This window comes from Chelon labrosus (genome assembly GCF_963514085.1).
Source record: "Chelon labrosus genome assembly, chromosome: 18".
Lineage (NCBI taxonomy): Eukaryota > Metazoa > Chordata > Actinopteri > Mugiliformes > Mugilidae > Chelon > Chelon labrosus.
Window position 1 is genome coordinate 2,254,608 of NC_140351.1, and position 17,499 is coordinate 2,272,106.

Below are 17,499 nucleotides of genomic sequence, written 5' to 3' on the forward strand. Positions count from 1 at the left end.
TCTACATTACACTATTCACCTATCAATAACTGCTATCTGACTCACTTCGTTTTAAACAGCAGATATGGTTAGAAACAGGATTTTGGTTCCTCTTCTTCTACTCTGATTTTTGGCAGCTTTCCCGCTGGCCAACCTCCATTACAACAGAAGAAGATGTTTTGACAACCTAAAATAAATAACAACAAAAGATAAGGCTTGGCTAAAGCCTGATGCCGATCTCCTGATACCAATTTATTACAGTATGACTCTACTGTTAGTGACTAAGAGTGTGCTCATCAATAAAATGAGTTATTTACTCTCGCTGTAAGCCAGCCCACTAAACCTCAATTTTCCCCCATTGACTAGTTTAAAGATCTTCTTTTTTTCACCTGAACACAAAATACAGATACACTGCATTATTATCATCAACAAAAAGTCCACAAAAGACTTCACTGAATGAATTGGCAACGGAAAACCCAGCTCCTTGTGAGGTCACATGAAGAAAGCTGCAGATCCCCCACGATACAGCGTCAACGCTCGCAAGGGGAAGAACGGTGAACACCTGCAAAAGGGGGATCTGAGGCTTCAGCTTCAGGACCTCCAGTCTCCTCTGTGACTGAGCCAAAGAGCTCAAAGTTGAAAAGGTCAAAGGTTTTGAGAGGGATTCCAGTCGTCTGCCCATCTGCTGCTTCCTCCATCGACACGGAGGCAAACGAACGCAGAACAGCATGCGATACACCGAATGTAAATTTAGTCCTTTCACTCTACTTGGTAAGTTCCAGACTTGTCCATAACTTGTGTAAGTTGTATAATACCTTCTATGCATTGTTAGTATTTCCTGCTGGCTAAAAGAAATCTTTCTTTGTGTTGTATCCTGTACGTGGTGTTGTTTTTACTGGACACTGTCAAGATGGCGGACGCCAATTAAGAGTTATATCATTCAACTTCAGAAGTGTGTTGTTTTCTTGGAGTTACCCAGAGTTATTGGCTAGTTGTCATAGAAGGTTAGTGAGCAGAGGTTTCGTTATACAAGAAGCACCCAACGTTTCCTTAAATCACAAATGTTCCCTTTGTGCATGGACTGAAACAACCAGATGGAGCAGCCAACGTCTGAATCCTTTGTGTAAATTAAATGAATCACTACTGTATCAGAGACGTTGGATGGTGATGTAACAGCCAAGTGTAGTTTGAATCCTCAAGCAGCTGACCCTCCCACTCTGAATCAGCAAAGACAAGCAAGAAATCCAACTATCAAATACTGAGAGCAAAGCCAACCATGAACCAGTAGCAGAGAGCAGCAGATAGCCGGGTAAAGCTGTCCATTTAAAGCTGGAGCATGGATGGGGAATGAGATGGAGGAAGAGGGGGACATGGAATATGGTTAGAAAGCAGACATGTAGGGCAGCATGCACAAACAAACAAACCACCACGGCACACTGATGGCGTTAGGATCGGGACTCCAGAGTAAGACTGGGGAGCTGTTGGTTCTTACTTGGAGGTAAGGCTTGATCAGTGGCAGCAGGAAAATGGTTTAGGTCATGGCTGGGTCGCAGGACTGGATGATGGCCAACAGGAGGGGAGAAGCCTGAGCCTACGGGACACCAGAGAGACAGTACGGGACAGATTATCACGAGACTGGGGATGTTCTATCGAAAGCAGAGAGGGAAAGGACTGAACGTGGCAACAAACATATGTATGGACTGTCTACATTTGCTCTCAATTAACCATGTAAGGCCAGTGTCCTCAGGGATTCAATCATGTTTTAGTAATTTTGGAAAAAGTTAAAGGTGTGAAGATTGAGGTGGTAGAGTAAGATTTTTAAAATATTCATACAGTAGAAGTTCATGTTCTGTCAGTGTTTTAGTTGCATAATCTCATCTATTTTTATACTTTAGTGTTTATTGGGTTTTTCTCAGGACAAACAAATACAAGAACTTGAATAAGTACAAATCCACAGCCCTTTCCTGTCAATTAAGTAGGGGTTTAATGGATGTATACAAGGACAGAGTGAGAACACTCTTATGTATCTTTAATTTCTTCCATTTTTTGACAAAGTCTGAGTTGATTGAGCAGTTGGTTTTATAATTTATAGCCTCTGCTCTAAAGTAGAGGATCTGTCCTTGTCAATAACAGAATTATTTGTATGTCCTAGATACATAAGTTTGCATTCCTTCGTTATTACCCTAACCCTAACCCCCCAACCGTAACCCTAACATAACTCTATAAATGGTTGTAGTTTATGGCATTCCCAAAATAATGTGTGTATGATTTGATTTGCTTCTTCATTCCCACAGGCCCACCAACATGGATACTGTGAATTAGATAGTTTACTCCTTATTTTAGGTGAATTAAAAAAGTTTTTTTTTTGTGATTTTCGGCAATGGGACACACTCTAAACATAATGCCGGTCACTTGTGGTGCATGTGGTAGATGTGTCTGAAAACTAAAGCCATAAAGTTTAGTTGTTGATCAGTGAATCAAAAGTAAACAAACAGTTTTTCATGCAAAAATGCCAAAAATGCGATGATCTTGACAACATATAGCACAAACAATTAATAAAGACGGAATGACAGAGACAATTAAAATGTTTGTCGTCCAAAAAAGCTGAGACAACGGCAACTAGACGTTTTCACCACTCATCTAAGTTCTTTCTTTAGAACTGTTCCAGCTTTTTTTGGACATACCGTGAGCTGGATGAGCGAGAACCTTCACAGAGATCGAATGTTTGTTAGTTACACATCAGTATTAAACATTTCCCTATGAACACGTCTACCAGATATGTTAGGAGCATTAGCTTTATGCATATTGAACATAGACTGTATAAAGATGGACGGTGAAACAGCTCCTCTAAAGTGAAGCCAAAGCAAGTAGAGCTCCCCCTAGTGGCTGGCTGCAGTATAGGTCATAAGCTCCATCTCCTCCTATCATCAATATCGTCAAATATTTAAGGATCGATTAAGGATGATTTCAGTCATTGTTGGTAGTTGAGAAAATGTTGATGAATGTTCAAATATCAATTGTTTGGATAAGTTTTGTTTTAGTTTGTTATTTGACGCTATAGAAACAGGACGTGACACAATGGTGACCACCAGTTGCCATGCCGACCGCTCTGTCATGTGGTCCCGTGAGAGTTGTAAGAACAATTTTTAAAATCAAGCCCAGTGTATAATCCAACATCTCCTTGTAACAGGTGGAGGTAGAGCAGAGCGTAGTATTAATTAAACTAAGACATGAGTGAGTCTGGAGGAAGTGTGGGCGGGGCATCAATATCACGGCTCCACGTGGCTCCGCCCTCAGACCGTACTGATCAGACTCCAAACTCACAAGATGTTTGGCCAATGAGAGGAAGTGGTGATACATTGTCCATATTTATATACAGTCTATGCATATTCTCCTTTTAGCTCTGTTGGTCTCCTCAAACACCTGAGGACAATATCTGGGTCTTTATCTGCTCGCACAGATGTTTTCTGTTTAACCACTGTAAATATTAAAATCAGTGCAGCTTGTGTTGAGCAGAGGAAACATTGTTCAGGCGATAGAACGGCTGACTGACCGCGTGCTCATTGGCTAATAGCGGTCTGTTTTGAATTAGCCCCTGGCAGCTTTTCCATCAGCGACTAAAACGCCATTTGTGACTGAATATGTGATCCGGATGTTTGGAAAATGCTTCTTAATGCAAAGTGGAAGTGCACACAACATGCTTTGAGACGGGAATGTGGTCAGATCAGCTGCAGCCGGCCTGCTGGATATGTGGTGTAGTGATTGACTTCTCCATCTAGCTTAAGTTAGACCCGCTGTCCGGTACACACCCACAGAGCCAACACAAACCTCAACGGCTTCAAAATCCCCAAAATAACACTTTTCACAGTGACACCACTCTGCAGGCCACTTTAAATATCTTCTACTCTTAAAACAGCATTACTCATTCACGTCCTTGCTCACTCTGCTGCCTGCTGGTCTTCTATCCGAGTTGACATCGCGCTAAAGGAGACGGAAGACGCAAATACCGTCCGACTAACACCCACATCCAAAATCATTTGACTGTATGATTTGAAAAGCACTCATGAAATCAGCGGCGCCGACATCAAGCTCTGGAGGAAACTCTCACAACGTCACAAATAATCACACAGAGTGGTCATCTAAAATATGTCAGAGGCTGTAAAGAGTGAAACTATAGTACGGATGGCTTTAGATAGTTAACAAAAAAGCACAAATAGCATTTCTTTTTAGAGCAACAACATTTAAAATCATCTTAGGAACGGAGAGTGTTTTGATGGGACCGGTGTACGAGGCAGAACAGAAAGAACAAACCTGGCAGGGAGTCTGGCAGCGGTCCGATTGGATTTCAGACGACGAGAATTTCATTTTGTTTCTGCAGGACTGTGTGTGCATCTGTGTGACCTACTTTTCCACCACAGTCCTTAACAGGCATCATGTAAAATGCACAAATACAGTATAAGACGTGAAGACGTACGCAGGGAACCAAGGCCTCTGAGTTTCTTTTGACTGCAGGCAATTTATCTATAAACTATTACATCTCTGTTGTTTTTTCTTCTACAGACTTGGTTCATTTGTGCCTTTGAAGCATTTTTAATTATGTTACTTTCTTCCTTTTCTTCTCTTCTAAGAATTTTACTCAGACTGTTTGTTGAAAGTATAAGAAATGAAACCAGATCGTGTTAAATCTCACCTATGCTGTTCCTGTCACTGGGCCCGGCCACAGCCGTCTCCCCCTGCTCTCCTCTCCTGGCCTCCTTCCATCGCCCCCTCCTCCTCTCTCCTCCCGACCCGCCCGCCTCCTGACCCTCGGGGCTGCAGCCGCCGTCCGGCACCGACTCAAAGGCGCTCTCCTCGTCCTCGTCCTCGTCCTGGGAGGAGAAGACGGTGCTGCCCGAGAGCCGGTTGCTGTCCACCGAGGAGAGGCGGGTGTGGCTGCAGAAGCGGCCCCTCCCCTCGTAGCCCGAGTTGCTGTAGCAGGACGTGCTGTAGCAGGAGGTGCTGTAGCAGGAGGTGCTGTAGCAGGAGGTGTCGCAGAACTCACATTCGTTTTCGTGTCTCTGGGTGCTGCCTCCGACCCTCCTCCCGCCGCTGTTACTCGAGTCCACCTCCTCGCTCTCCAGGCAGGACGGAGAGATCCTCCTGACTGTTGCATGTCCTCCTCCTCCTCCTCCTACACCTCCTCCTTCACCTTCCAGGAGCTGGTTCAGCTCAGAGAGACGTTCGATGGAAAGGCTGCGGGGCAGGGTGCGCCGGCAACAGGGGCCCGGACACTCTGGGACCTGCAGGGACACACAGATCTATTTGGTTTCTGGTGGAAAGTTAGATTAGTTGGACTAAGATTTATGTGCTTATGCTTCCAGCTAGCAGCTTTTAGATTAGTTTAGTAAAACGTCCAGGCATTTTTAAAATTATCGGATCTGATTTCAGCCAAGCCTGATCCATAAACCAAAACCTTGTCCCTGTAGCATCAAAACGTCTTCTTCTCCTGTTTTAGTGGAGGTTGGTTAGCATCAAAGCTGCCAAAAAACCCAAAGAAGAAGACCTAAAATCATGTGACACAATTTGTAAAAGTGTAGTGTGGATGTTTGAGGTGAGGTGGTAGTAGTTGATCATCTAAACAGAATCCATGGAGTCCACTCAGTCAAAGGCTGCACCCAAACAACAACAACAAACACTGAACGTTTAAAAGAAGAGAAAAGTTTCCTGGAGACAGCGTCAAGGAGAAACATCTTCCAGAGAGGGTTAGGGAGTTTATGGCAGCGTTGGATGACCAGAACATTTCTGGAGTAGAGAACACAAGGTACCAGCTACCCTCTCCACACTACATTAACTTTGACTGAAAGATTTATTGGACTGAATCCAGTCCACTCTAGGAGAAGACAAGGAAGACAAGGACAGACTTTAGGAAGACACAGGAGACCAACTCTAGGAGAAGACAAAGAAGACAAGGACAGACTTTAGGAAGCTACAGGAGACCAACTCTAGGAGAAGACAAGGAAGACAAGGACAGACTTTAGGAAGCTACAGGAGACCAACTCTAGGAGAAGACAAGGAAGACAAGGACAGACTTTAGGACGCTACAGGAGACCAACTCTAGGAGAAGACAAGGAAGACAAGGACAGACTTTAGGAAGCTATAGGAGACCAACTCTAGGAGAAGACAAGGAAGACAAGGACAGACTTTAGGACGCTACAGGAGACCAACTCTAGGAGAAGACAAGGAAGACAAGGACAGACTTTAGGACGCTACAGGAGACCAACTCTAGGAGAAGACAAGGAAGACAAGGACAGACTTTAGGACGCTACAGGAGACCAACTCTAGGAGAAGACAAGGAAGACAAGGACAGACTTTAGGAAGCTACAGGAGACCAACTCTAGGAGAAGACAAGGAAGACAAGGAAAGACTTTAGGAAGCTATAGGAGACCAACTCTAGGAGAAGACAAGGAAGACAAGGAAAGACTTTAGGAAGCTACAGGAGACCAACTCTAGGAGAAGACAAGGAAGACAAGGACAGACTTTAGGAAGCTACAGGAGACCAACTCTAGGAGAAGACAAGGAAGACAAGGACAGACTTTAGGAAGCTACAGGAGACCAACTCTAGGAGAAGACAAGGAAGACAAGGACAGACTTTAGGAAGCTATAGGAGACCAACTCTAGGAGAAGACAAGGAAGACAAGGACAGACTTTAGGAAGACACAGGAGACCAACTCTAGGAGAAGACAAGGAAGACAAGGACAGACTTTAGGAAGCTACAGGAGACCACCTCTAGGAGAAGACAAGGAAGACAAGGACAGACTTTAGGAAGCTATAGGAGACCAACTCTAGGAGAAGACAAGGAAGACAAGGACAGACTTTAGGAAGACACAGGAGACCAACTCTAGGAGAAGACAAGGAAGACAAGGACAGACTTTAGGAAGCTACAGGAGACCAACTCTAGGAGAAGACAAGGAAGACAAGGAAAGACTTTAGGAAGACACAGGAGACCAACTCTAGGAGAAGACAAGGAAGACAAGGAAAGACTTTAGGAAGCTACAGGAGACCAACTCTAGGAGAAGACAAGGAGGACAAGGACAGACTTTAGGAAGCTACAGGAGACCAACTCTAGGAGAAGACAAGGAAGACAAGGACAGACTTTAGGAAGCTACAGGAGACCAACTCTAGGAGAAGACAAGGAAGACAAGGACAGACTTTAGGAAGCTACAGGAGACCAACTCTAGGAGAAGACAAGGAAGACAAGGAAAGACTTTAGGACGCTACAGGAGACCAACTCTAGGAGAAGACAAGGAGGACAAGGACAGACTTTAGGAAGACACAGGAGACCAACTCTAGGAGAAGACAAGGAAGACAAGGAAAGACTTTAGGAAGCTACATGAGACCAACTCTAGGAGAAGACAAGGGAAGACAAGGACAGACTTTAGGACGCTACAGGAGACCAACTCTAGCAGAAGACAAGGAAGACAAGGACAGACTTCAGGAAGACACAGGAGACCAACTCTAGGAGAAGACAAGGGAAGACTTTAGGACGCTACAGGAGACCAACTCCAGGAGAAGACAAGGAAGACAAGGACAGACTTTAGGAAGACACAGGAGACCAACTCTAGGAGAAGAAAAGGAAGACAAGGAAAGACTTTAGGAAGCTACAGGAGACCAACTCTAGGAGAAGACAAGGAAGACAAGGACAGACTTTAGGAAGACACAGGAGACCAACTCTAGGAGAAGACAAGGAAGACAAGGACAGACTTTAGGAAGACACAGGAGACCAACTCTAGGAGAAGACAAGGAAGACAAGGACAGACTTTAGGAAGCTACAGGAGACCAACTCTAGGAGAAGACAAGGACAGACTTTAGGACGCTACAGGAGACCAACTCTAGGAGAAGACAAGGAAGACAAGGACAGACTTTAGGAAGCTACAGGAGACCAACTCTAGGAGAAGACAAGGAAGACAAGGACAGACTTTAGGAAGCTACAGGAGACCAACTCTAGGAGAAGACAAGGAAGACAAGGACAGACTTTAGGAAGACACAGGAGACCAACTCTAGGAGAAGACAAGGAAGACAAGGACAGACTTTAGGAAGACACAGTCCATCCCTAAGTTCATTAAAGTTCTTTTGTTTCCTGTCTTAGGTCAGTCTGTGACTGGTACAAAATATAAGCTATGGTTGAACTAAACACAGGTGGTGACTGACCAGCACACATAGAAGTAAAGGTTACCTAAATGAATGGGTGAGTTGATGCAGCCCTGTTGAACCACACATTGCATGAGAACAGGACTCATGATGGCTGTGGCTGAAACATGAATCATTCAGTGATGAATCACGTCAAACACTCCAGCTGATTGCAGTAATTATATGAGCTACTGAGAACGAAATAACCTTTGGAATAAACAAAGAGCCTGGACCTGGATTGAGGAGGACTTCACAGAGAACGGTCCCCGAACAGAAAAGGACATTTTTAATAACATCAATGTCTCTAATGCAGAATTGTACTAAGCTACATTAAGTATTTGGTCCTCTGCATGGAGGATGTTTTGCCATTATCGAATATGTTTCCTATAAATCTGTTGAAGCTACAGGTAAGGCGTACCTGAGAGGGAGAGTGTGTTGTATCCTCCTCTTCCTCGTCCTCCTGCCCCTCCTCCTCCTCCTCTTTGGAGGTTTTAAGCGTCGGCGACGTGTCGTTGTTGTCCAGAGTGATGCTTGTGTTCTCTCCCTCCCCTCCCTGCTCCTCCTCCTCCTGGCTGGGAGGCCTCTGCTGGGCCGAGGGGAGGCTGTGGAGGAGGTGGTGAATGCGGATGTAGTGCGACCGCGGCGTCTCGGGCTCGCCGCACGCCGACGCTATCACCGTCTCCAGCTCCGACACCGGGAGGGAGCAGGGCCGGTTCTTGCGGCGCGACGGAGCCGAGCAGTTGTAGTTTGAGAAGAGGGACTGGCAGGAGCAGGGGGTGGAGCTTCTTTCTCCTCCCTCTCGTGGTGACCCCTCGGCTGGGTCTGCAGGTGCATCCTGGGACACGGTGTTTAGCTCTGAGGGAGCCTCGACGGCAGCAGCTTCCTCATCCTGCGTCACTGCTGCTGCTGCTTCAGGATCGTCAGACTCAGGCCCCGGCTGGGTTTCACCTCCAACCTCCTCCGCTCCTCCTTCTGTCGTCACCTCCTCCACAGCTTCTTGAGCAGACGACTCCTCTCCTCCTTCCTCCTGCTGCCTCTCCTCTGTTGCCCCTTCCTCTCCTCTCCCTGCGCTGCTCTCCTCCTGCTGTTCAGGTGAGTTCCCCTCCTCCTCCTCCCCCTCCTCCTCCTGCTGCTGCTGCTCCACCACCTGTGGATCAGAAGTCGGGGGTTCCTCCCTGACCGTACTCTCCTCCTCCCCCTGCGCCGCCTCCTCACCCTCCTCCTCCTTCTCGACGGGCTCGACTTCCTCAGATGTGGCGGCGGCTGGCTGCGCTGAGGTCTCGCGGTCAGGAGGGGCGTCCAGGGGGAGGTCGGGCATGTCGGGGCCCACGCTCAGTGTGTCGTCTTCAGGTGCATCAGGATCAGCATCGTTGCCATCTGCTCCATCTCCCCCCTCAGGGCAGGCTGGCTCTATCACCAGGGACACCTCCTCATCATCTGAGGACAAACAATCAGATTCATTTTCTGTTCTGTTCCTGTTGTATTTAGCATTCAACAGCCTTCTTCCTGCTCAAAGCCTTACGACTACGTTACCCACGATGCAACTCAACAGACGAGCGATTCAGGTTAATTGTCGGTGATGCCACTTAAAAACGGCATTTTTATATTTAATTTAAAACTAATTCAAGAGTTGTATGAGACTGTTTGAACTTTAAAAATCAAAGACAAATTAAATGCTTTTTATTGAAATTCCCTTAAAAATGCAATTATTATACCGGGAACTATATTTTTTATGCTGCATTCTGTTATTATGCAAAAGCAATTTTATAAATTCAAGAGGAAAAAAACATGAATTATTCATTTGAAAGCACGAAACCATAACTGGTGCATGCAAATTACAGTTTCTCTCTCCACGCTGGGCTCTGCAGCTCTGAAACGCAAAATCTGCAAACATAATGATCCGTCCAAACCTCCAGCTAAGTGAGCAGTTGACATTCCCCCTTCTGAAAATGCAAACTCTGGAGTTCGGGAAATGTTCAAAGCCGTGTCAGTATAACAGCAGCAAGAAATCAGCTTCCCTTTCAGTCCATTATTCAACTCATCACAGCTGCTTTTAATTTGCAGTAGGTCACATATCTAGAAGTGAACTGAGCTCTGGATGCTGGAGGTTTAATGACGTGATAAAACTCCTAACATGAGAAAGGTTTTACAGTGCAGGGGTTTGTTTTTATTTACCGAGCTAACCCCAAATACCACTAATAAAAACAGCTCATGTTCATGGCTCCATGTGAACACAGAGGGGGGAACAGCAGGGTGGATGAAGTGTCTGCTGTGCTGCTAGATGGCCTGATGCCTAATGTACCTGGGTGAATGGAGGAGGTCAGCTCGAACCGGAACTGCAGCTGGCCGCAGACATGATCGGTGGGCAACCTGCGACCCAGGGAATAACTCACTACTCGATCCCTGTGGACCAGAGAGAGAGAGAGAGAGAGAGGAATTAGAAAAGCGCTTTGAAACAAACCACCAGTATATTTGATCAGCAGAAAATAAAATAATAGGTGCAGAGAAACCACCCACGTCCTTTATCCTATCCACAGCTCTACAGATTTAATTCATTGAACAGAAGCTGTTGCGCTGACAATCCTGCAGCTTTCAGCCTTAAACTGTAAGAATCCTTTTTTTTTTTTACCCGATGGCGTGTTTTTCCAGCAGCCTCTGCACGGGGACGGAGAGCTTCCCCAGGAAACGCTTGATGATCGGACGGCTCTTGGCAAACTTGTCCTTCACCTCGATCTCCAGGACGTCGGTGGGCAAAGACACAAAGGTAAACCTCTGGAGAAAGAAATGAGAGGAGAATAAGACGACTGGACTGGAAGCAGTGAACTACGAGGTGGTTAAAATGTTTACACTGGATGTATAAGTATTCAATCGATGTCTGAACTGAACTGAATACGACCACAATGGATGAATTCACCACAGACTCAGTAACTGGCTTTGTTTTTCAGTTTGCAGTGGCTGGTTCATCCAGTTTGGTTTCCTGCTTTATTTTGTAATCGATTTTCTCGTTGCATTGAAGTTTTTACTTCCAGTTTTTCCGTCTGTGACTTCACTCGCCTGTCTTGCCTCTCTGCAGCTCTCGTTTCTGATTGTGTAAGTTTTTACTCAAGTTCTTTTGTCTCCTGCCTCACCTTGTGTCTGCATTTGGGTTCTACCTCCTCAACACTCGATGTTTGGTGATATTTAGCACGCAAACACTGGCATTAAAGTTTAAACCTTCTGAAATGAGTGTCAGATACAGAGAAGCTTCTGCATCTTCAGAAGTTTCTACATTTCTGCATAAAAATGACTCAAAACATCAACGGAAGTCCTGAAAGTTGACAAGGAGAATCCAATCAAAGAGATGAAACAGAATTATCATTAATCTTAAAGAAAATCCATCGTTTGAACACAGATTTATCACGCATTGTTCATAACTGATGCACTTAATAAGAGCTGTATTAATCCTGCATATCAGACAGTCACAGCAAAGTACATGAAGAATTTCAATTTTGAGCAGATGATGGAGCTGGAGGGAAGTTTCAATTCAACAAAAAGGTTAAAGATTTCAGTTGTGTAAGTAGCTGCACATCAGTGGTGTGGTGGTCAGCACTGATGAAGGTTCTGGGTTCTAATCCAGGTCGACTGGTTCCTTTCTGTGTGTAGTTTGCATGTTCTCCCTGTGTCTGCGTGGGTTCTCTCCAGGTTCTCCAGCTTCCTCCCACCGTCCAAAGACATGCTGGTTAGGTTCATTGGTGATTCTAAATTGGCCGTAGGTGTGAGTGTCTCTCTGTGTTAGCCCTGTGATAGGCTGGAGACCTGTCCAGGGTGGACCCCCGCCTCTAGACCAGTGACAGCTGGGATAGACTGGAGACCTGTCCAGGGTGGATCCCCCCTCTAGACCAGTGACAGCTGGGATAGACTGGAGACCTGTCCAGGGTGGACCCCCCTCTAGACCAATGACAGCTGGGATAGACTGGAGACCTGTCCAGGGTGGACCCCCCCTCTAGACCAATGACAGCTGGGATAGGCTCCAGCCCCCCCAACCCTCCAGAGGACAAGCAGTTACAGAAACTGTTGCACATTGAGGGGTTTACCAGAGAAATCTTTCAGTATCAGAATGTGAGAATAAACCCATACAGTGAATCGTTTTTAAAGAGTGCTTTAAACCACAACCAGCCTTTTTGTCGATTGCCATTAAGTTAAAATGACTTTTTAAACGTTGACTAAATCCACAGAATCCTTTTTTTTCTTTGCAATAAGTGCACAAAGATCTTCACGTCTCCGTTGCCAACTGCTCTCTTTTATAGAAACTACAGCGTTTTGCTGGATTAAAACACTTTTCCACAGCTTCTTCATTTAGTGTTAGTATTTTTCTTTCTCCAAGTCAGCTGGAGACGTGTGTCGTTTTAGTTAGCATGAAATAAATAATCTTTCTCAGCAGGGGTCTGATCACTGTCCAAGCCTCTTAGAGTCTGGAACTTCATCTGTCCAAATCCTTTTTTTTCAACTCTCACCAAAAATAAGAGTCGGATGGAAACCCAGCGCAGATTAAAACCCTCTGAGATGCACTTCTAAATTTCTGGCATTCGATTTCTTAAAGCTCAAATGAACACTGTCACAAACCTATTAGCAGCTTTAATCCCAAGAAACATCCACAATAAGAGGCTGGATGCTATGTTTTACACTACACTGAGGATGTGTGTTTTCATTCATGTCCCAGGACAATCATCGTCCCTTTATCTGTCTCTAATCTCATCACTGGTCCATCGTTACTGCTCTTAACGCTGACTCAGACGGTGGAAAGAAACTTGTATCTTTGTATTAACATTGATTTAGAGCCACTTGGCAGCTGAGGCGCTGATGCAGACGACTCTGAATCAGAACAACCTGCAAATGTTCAGTTTCTCGTAGACGTCTGCTGCAAAAAGACACAAATCAAACTGAGATGTAAGATCTTAAATCAAAGTAAAATAAGCTCGAGTGTTTGAGTCTGTTTCAGTGTTTAGCTCCTAAATGACCTTAATCATCTGTTCTAACTTGTCGTTGAGATGTTCTTCCTGGTTCTTAGTTCAGTTGAAGCTTCAAATGAGAACTAGCACAACTCTAAAGGTTTTAGATGAACACAGACAAGAGCAACAACTACTTTGTCAGAGTCAGAGTTTCTTCTTTCCAGCATCTGATCCTTTTCATGTGTGAACACGTTAAAAACAGACTCATTGATTCATTGTCAGTCTGACAACACAGCACAGCAACTAACATATGTCCAGAGATGAAATCCAGTCCAGAGCAATGACAGTACTGACTGGAAAGTAGAAACTATTGCTACTGACTAAACTGTTCTGGTCACATTCTCCTTGGATCAACACAAATCTACTTGGTTTTAGTCTGAGACTCTAGTTTGGACAAATCTGGGCCTTCTTGGAGGAGACACACATTTACTCAGTTTAATCAAATGCTCCTGTTCTATAGATTTAAGTTGTATTTCCGTCATTTAAATTTTTTTTTTGCAGTATGGCTGCACGTTGCATAGTTTCATGAAGAGATGAGCTGTATGCCTTTTGTCTTTCTTGTCTACAAGCTGCAGACTTTCACAAAAGTCTCTAAATTTCCACATATATTTATGTGATAGGCTTCAATTCTACGTTTTCAACCACAAACAATCAATATAACCTTAAGTGTTGACATCAGATTTCACTGTGTGTGTGTGTGTTAGCCGAGCATATTTCAGCCAGACGGTAGCTGCTGTCCTCTGTTAACCTTGCAGCAAAGCTGTGTACAAGCCAGCGTCACACTCACTGATGTGTACTGTATATGCTCTGTATATTTAATTTTCATCCGCAGAGAAGGAGGACGCGGGAAAACAGATGAAAGTGGAGGGAAGCGATGAAGGAAAGACGAATAAAAAAAAGGAAAAAGCAGGCACAGAGTGAAACGACACTGTGGTTGCTGAGAAGGTGGAAAAATGAGAAAGGGGGGAGGAGGCTGGGCTGGGGAGACCTCTGTGCTGAGTGATAAAGGAGGAGGATGAAAAGGAGTACGAGTGAATAATTTACTAGATGAGCCAGGAGGGAGCAGACAGAGCAAAAGTGTGTGTTTGTGAGAGCAGAGTGCAGGACAAACTGGATGGAGATGGTGAGACAGTACAGGGGAGGATGGAGAGGAGGAGGAGGAGGAGGAGGGAGTAGATATTGTTGCAGCAGAAGTGTGCCATGTTGATTTGTAGTGAGAAACAAGAAGTGAAGCTGAGGAGGAGGATCAGAGGAAGGGAAGACATACATTCTCTGAGAAGAAATATTCCATCACAGTCCAGTTTTACACCGTTATACAACAGCAGTACAGTACGTTCATGAAGTTTCCTACTTTCCCACAATACAATGTGACGGCGGCTCTCCCTCTAAACCCGCCCCGTCCGGTAAAGTCCATGCTGACGTAACCTGACTCTTAGATCATCAGGGTTATCTCCTCATGTGATAAAAAGTCCTCCAGACTCACAGCAGACGTCACTCAGCACACTTCACAGAAACTGCTTCTTTAAAACACACAGGTTTGCTTCCGCAGCTTAGAAAAAGTCAAATATACTTGGTAAGGAAAAAAGGAAAAGTGATCTATCTATCCACCCACCCACCCATCCAACCACCCACCCACCCATCCATCCATCTATCTATCCATCTATCTATCCACCTATCCATCTATCTATCCATCTATCCATCTATATTATAATCTAATACAGTTTTATAATAATCATTTATGATTCTATTTACTTTCATTGTATAAGGATCCATAGCAGTATGTTCAGTGTGCTGACTGAGCTAGCATCCAGTGGATACCATTACAGCTCAGCATCACTGCCAGGCAGCCTGAGCCTCACTCAACATGGGAGTAGTCTGCAAAAGGAAAGTGGCTTAGAGCTGAGTGGATGACGCCAGGAGGGACACTGCATTAAATCAGAGCACAGAGTCTCCAGAGGGACACAATACAAATAAAATAAAAAGCAGAGGAGCTTTCTGAAACGTGGAGACACTGTTCTGTCAGACAAAAAGAAACAAAAACACTCCTGATCCAGATCCTGATCCTGATCCTACACAAAACACTGACTCACTTCCGGTGATGTTACAGTCCAACACATCCATTTCATCAGCCCCGACCGACTCAGATCAATTTAAAGTCTGCAGACTCTGACAAAACCTGGAGCAGCCTGTTGAGTCACTGGCTGTCCATAAATCTGGATCATCTGCAGAAATGCTCTCAACTCAAGGTTTGTGTAAAGCTTTAAAATATTGAATTGAGGCTAAAAAATGCGGTTATAATGGGAGTCAATGGAAGTTTTTTGTGTCTTTTCGTACAAAACTTTACAAACCTGGCATTTAAAAGGTTAAAATCCTCAAAATGATTGAATGTTTGGTAGTTTTGTGAAGTGCTGAAGTGGTTTAAGAGATTTATGCAGAAATAAGCAGAAAAAAATATTAATCAGTGAAGTTTTTATAGCAGCTTTTTGGAAGCGGACATTTTTGTCCTTAATGACTCAACCTGCACTGCCATGGCGATCTACCGGTCGATCAGGCGCCACTGATTTAGACATAAGAGATAGTTCAGAGATAGTTCTGTCTCTGTAGTGACTTCTGTTTATAATGGTTTTATGTTTGATTTATTTTCTTGAGTAATAAAGTCATTCTTTGGTCTATTATAGTCACTGAAAGTTGGCATTTCTATCATCGTTCATGTGTTCAAAAATCTGCCCAAACCACAATCATATTAAATTTAGTTTAACAGACTTTGACAGCCAGATGGTTTTGCACATTTCGCTCTGAACATCTGAGAAAACATAAATCAGTTATCAGGATGGCTGCTGATAATTGTTCATTAACTAATTAATTAATTAAAATATGTCTTTTATGTTCGCATTAGCTGACAAAATCAAGATAATTAAGAGGGGTTGAGGAGTTGAGAGGTTATTTTTCAAGAGGGCTAAACGGCAGCAGCACTCTATGACTCTGATTATAACGTACTGGAAAGGAACATTTATTAGATTACATAACAGGAGCTGAAATTAGTGATATTACTCACCTTAAATGTCCAGACTCATGACACCGAGCAGGAAACTATGAACCATTAGTCTTAAGCAGAAAGATAATAAAGTGACGGTGGAAATGAGTCAAGATGATGGAGATAAAGTGATGCTGATAGAGGAGGGCGGGACATTATTAATAAATACCCCTCACTAAAGTCTGCTCAAAAGTGTGTAGCTTGGAAGTAAGATGTGAAAGTAGCTGAGTTGATAAATAATAAGCAGTATAACAGAAGTTAAGTAATAACAGATATAACTTTTAACATTCAAACCAAATTAAACTTTGAGGGTGAAATGGCTAAATTTGAATATCTTCCTTCCTGTAGTCTGTTTTTATTAATTTATTTATTTATTTGTGCCTCATTATTTCTTGTGTCGTGATGATGATGCTTCAGTTTGTTTAAATCTTTTTGTAAATGTAAATTATGCGTCTTGCAGAAGAGTATTTTGCTGCGTAACACCGGTCAAATAAAACCTGTCTTCTTGAACATTAGGGATATTCACTGAACAGATGGACGTTTTGCTGTTTTTTATTTTATTTTATTTTTTTGTTTTATTGCCCAGTGACCACAAGAGCGTTGTCTTTCTAGAAAAGCATGTCTTTTGTTTTTTTGTTTTTTCTAAGAAAACGCCCCAGATAAGAAAATCAATTGGCTGATCTTGTTTTCCACAAAGCAAACATGATTATCAAGGATTAAATTGATCCTCTTACTCTGCTGCTGAAACCAAAGAAGAAGCCAATCCTCTCCTTTCTGTGTAGGCCAGTCTCCTGCTGCTGGGTTTGTATTAGGGGCACGTGGACGTTTTCCCTTTTAACTATCCAATAATAAGAAAATCTATATGGCACAAAAGTGTTATTATATTGTTCTATACATATAAAATGACATACTCTACACCAGGGGTGCCCAATATGTCAATTGAGATTGAACAGTATATAGTGAAGGTAGTGCAGATAGATCACATGCCACTGAAAAAGTGTTTTAGATGTTAGTATATCATTTATCTGTTGTATCTCCAAAACAAACAGCAAGTCAAACGTCTTTCTTAAAGGGACACACTATATTAGCATCTGGGAGCTAACAGAGTGGCCGCTAGCGTTTCCGCTTTGTCCAACCAATCACAGAATAGTTACCGGACACAATGCAAGAAAAAAGTTCTCCCTGGTTGAAGCTGCAAGAACAAACTGACATCACTTTGTGACGTGTCGTCCATTTGTTTTACAGCCTATGATTGACAGTACACAAATCACACCCACTGTTGACGACTCACTCAGCAGCATCAGGCCACATCAGCTCCACAGAGGACAGATA

General features: G+C 43.8%; 1 protein-coding gene across 1 annotated transcript in view; it reads right to left on the reverse strand.

Annotated features, from left to right (window-relative positions):
- LOC311503140 (E3 ubiquitin-protein ligase HECW1-like) overlaps positions 1-17,499 on the reverse strand; it is a gene marked incomplete at both ends in the record, with an annotated part of 49,876 nt that overhangs the window by 16,964 nt on the left and 15,413 nt on the right. The window contains 5 exons of the mRNA XM_084565678.1: positions 1,472-1,570; positions 4,670-5,258; positions 8,564-9,582; positions 10,448-10,548; positions 10,775-10,917. Coding sequence (XP_084421804.1) covers positions 1,472-1,570; positions 4,670-5,258; positions 8,564-9,582; positions 10,448-10,548; positions 10,775-10,917 — 1,951 coding nt within the window. The remainder of the gene's footprint in view (positions 1-1,471; positions 1,571-4,669; positions 5,259-8,563; positions 9,583-10,447; positions 10,549-10,774; positions 10,918-17,499) is intronic.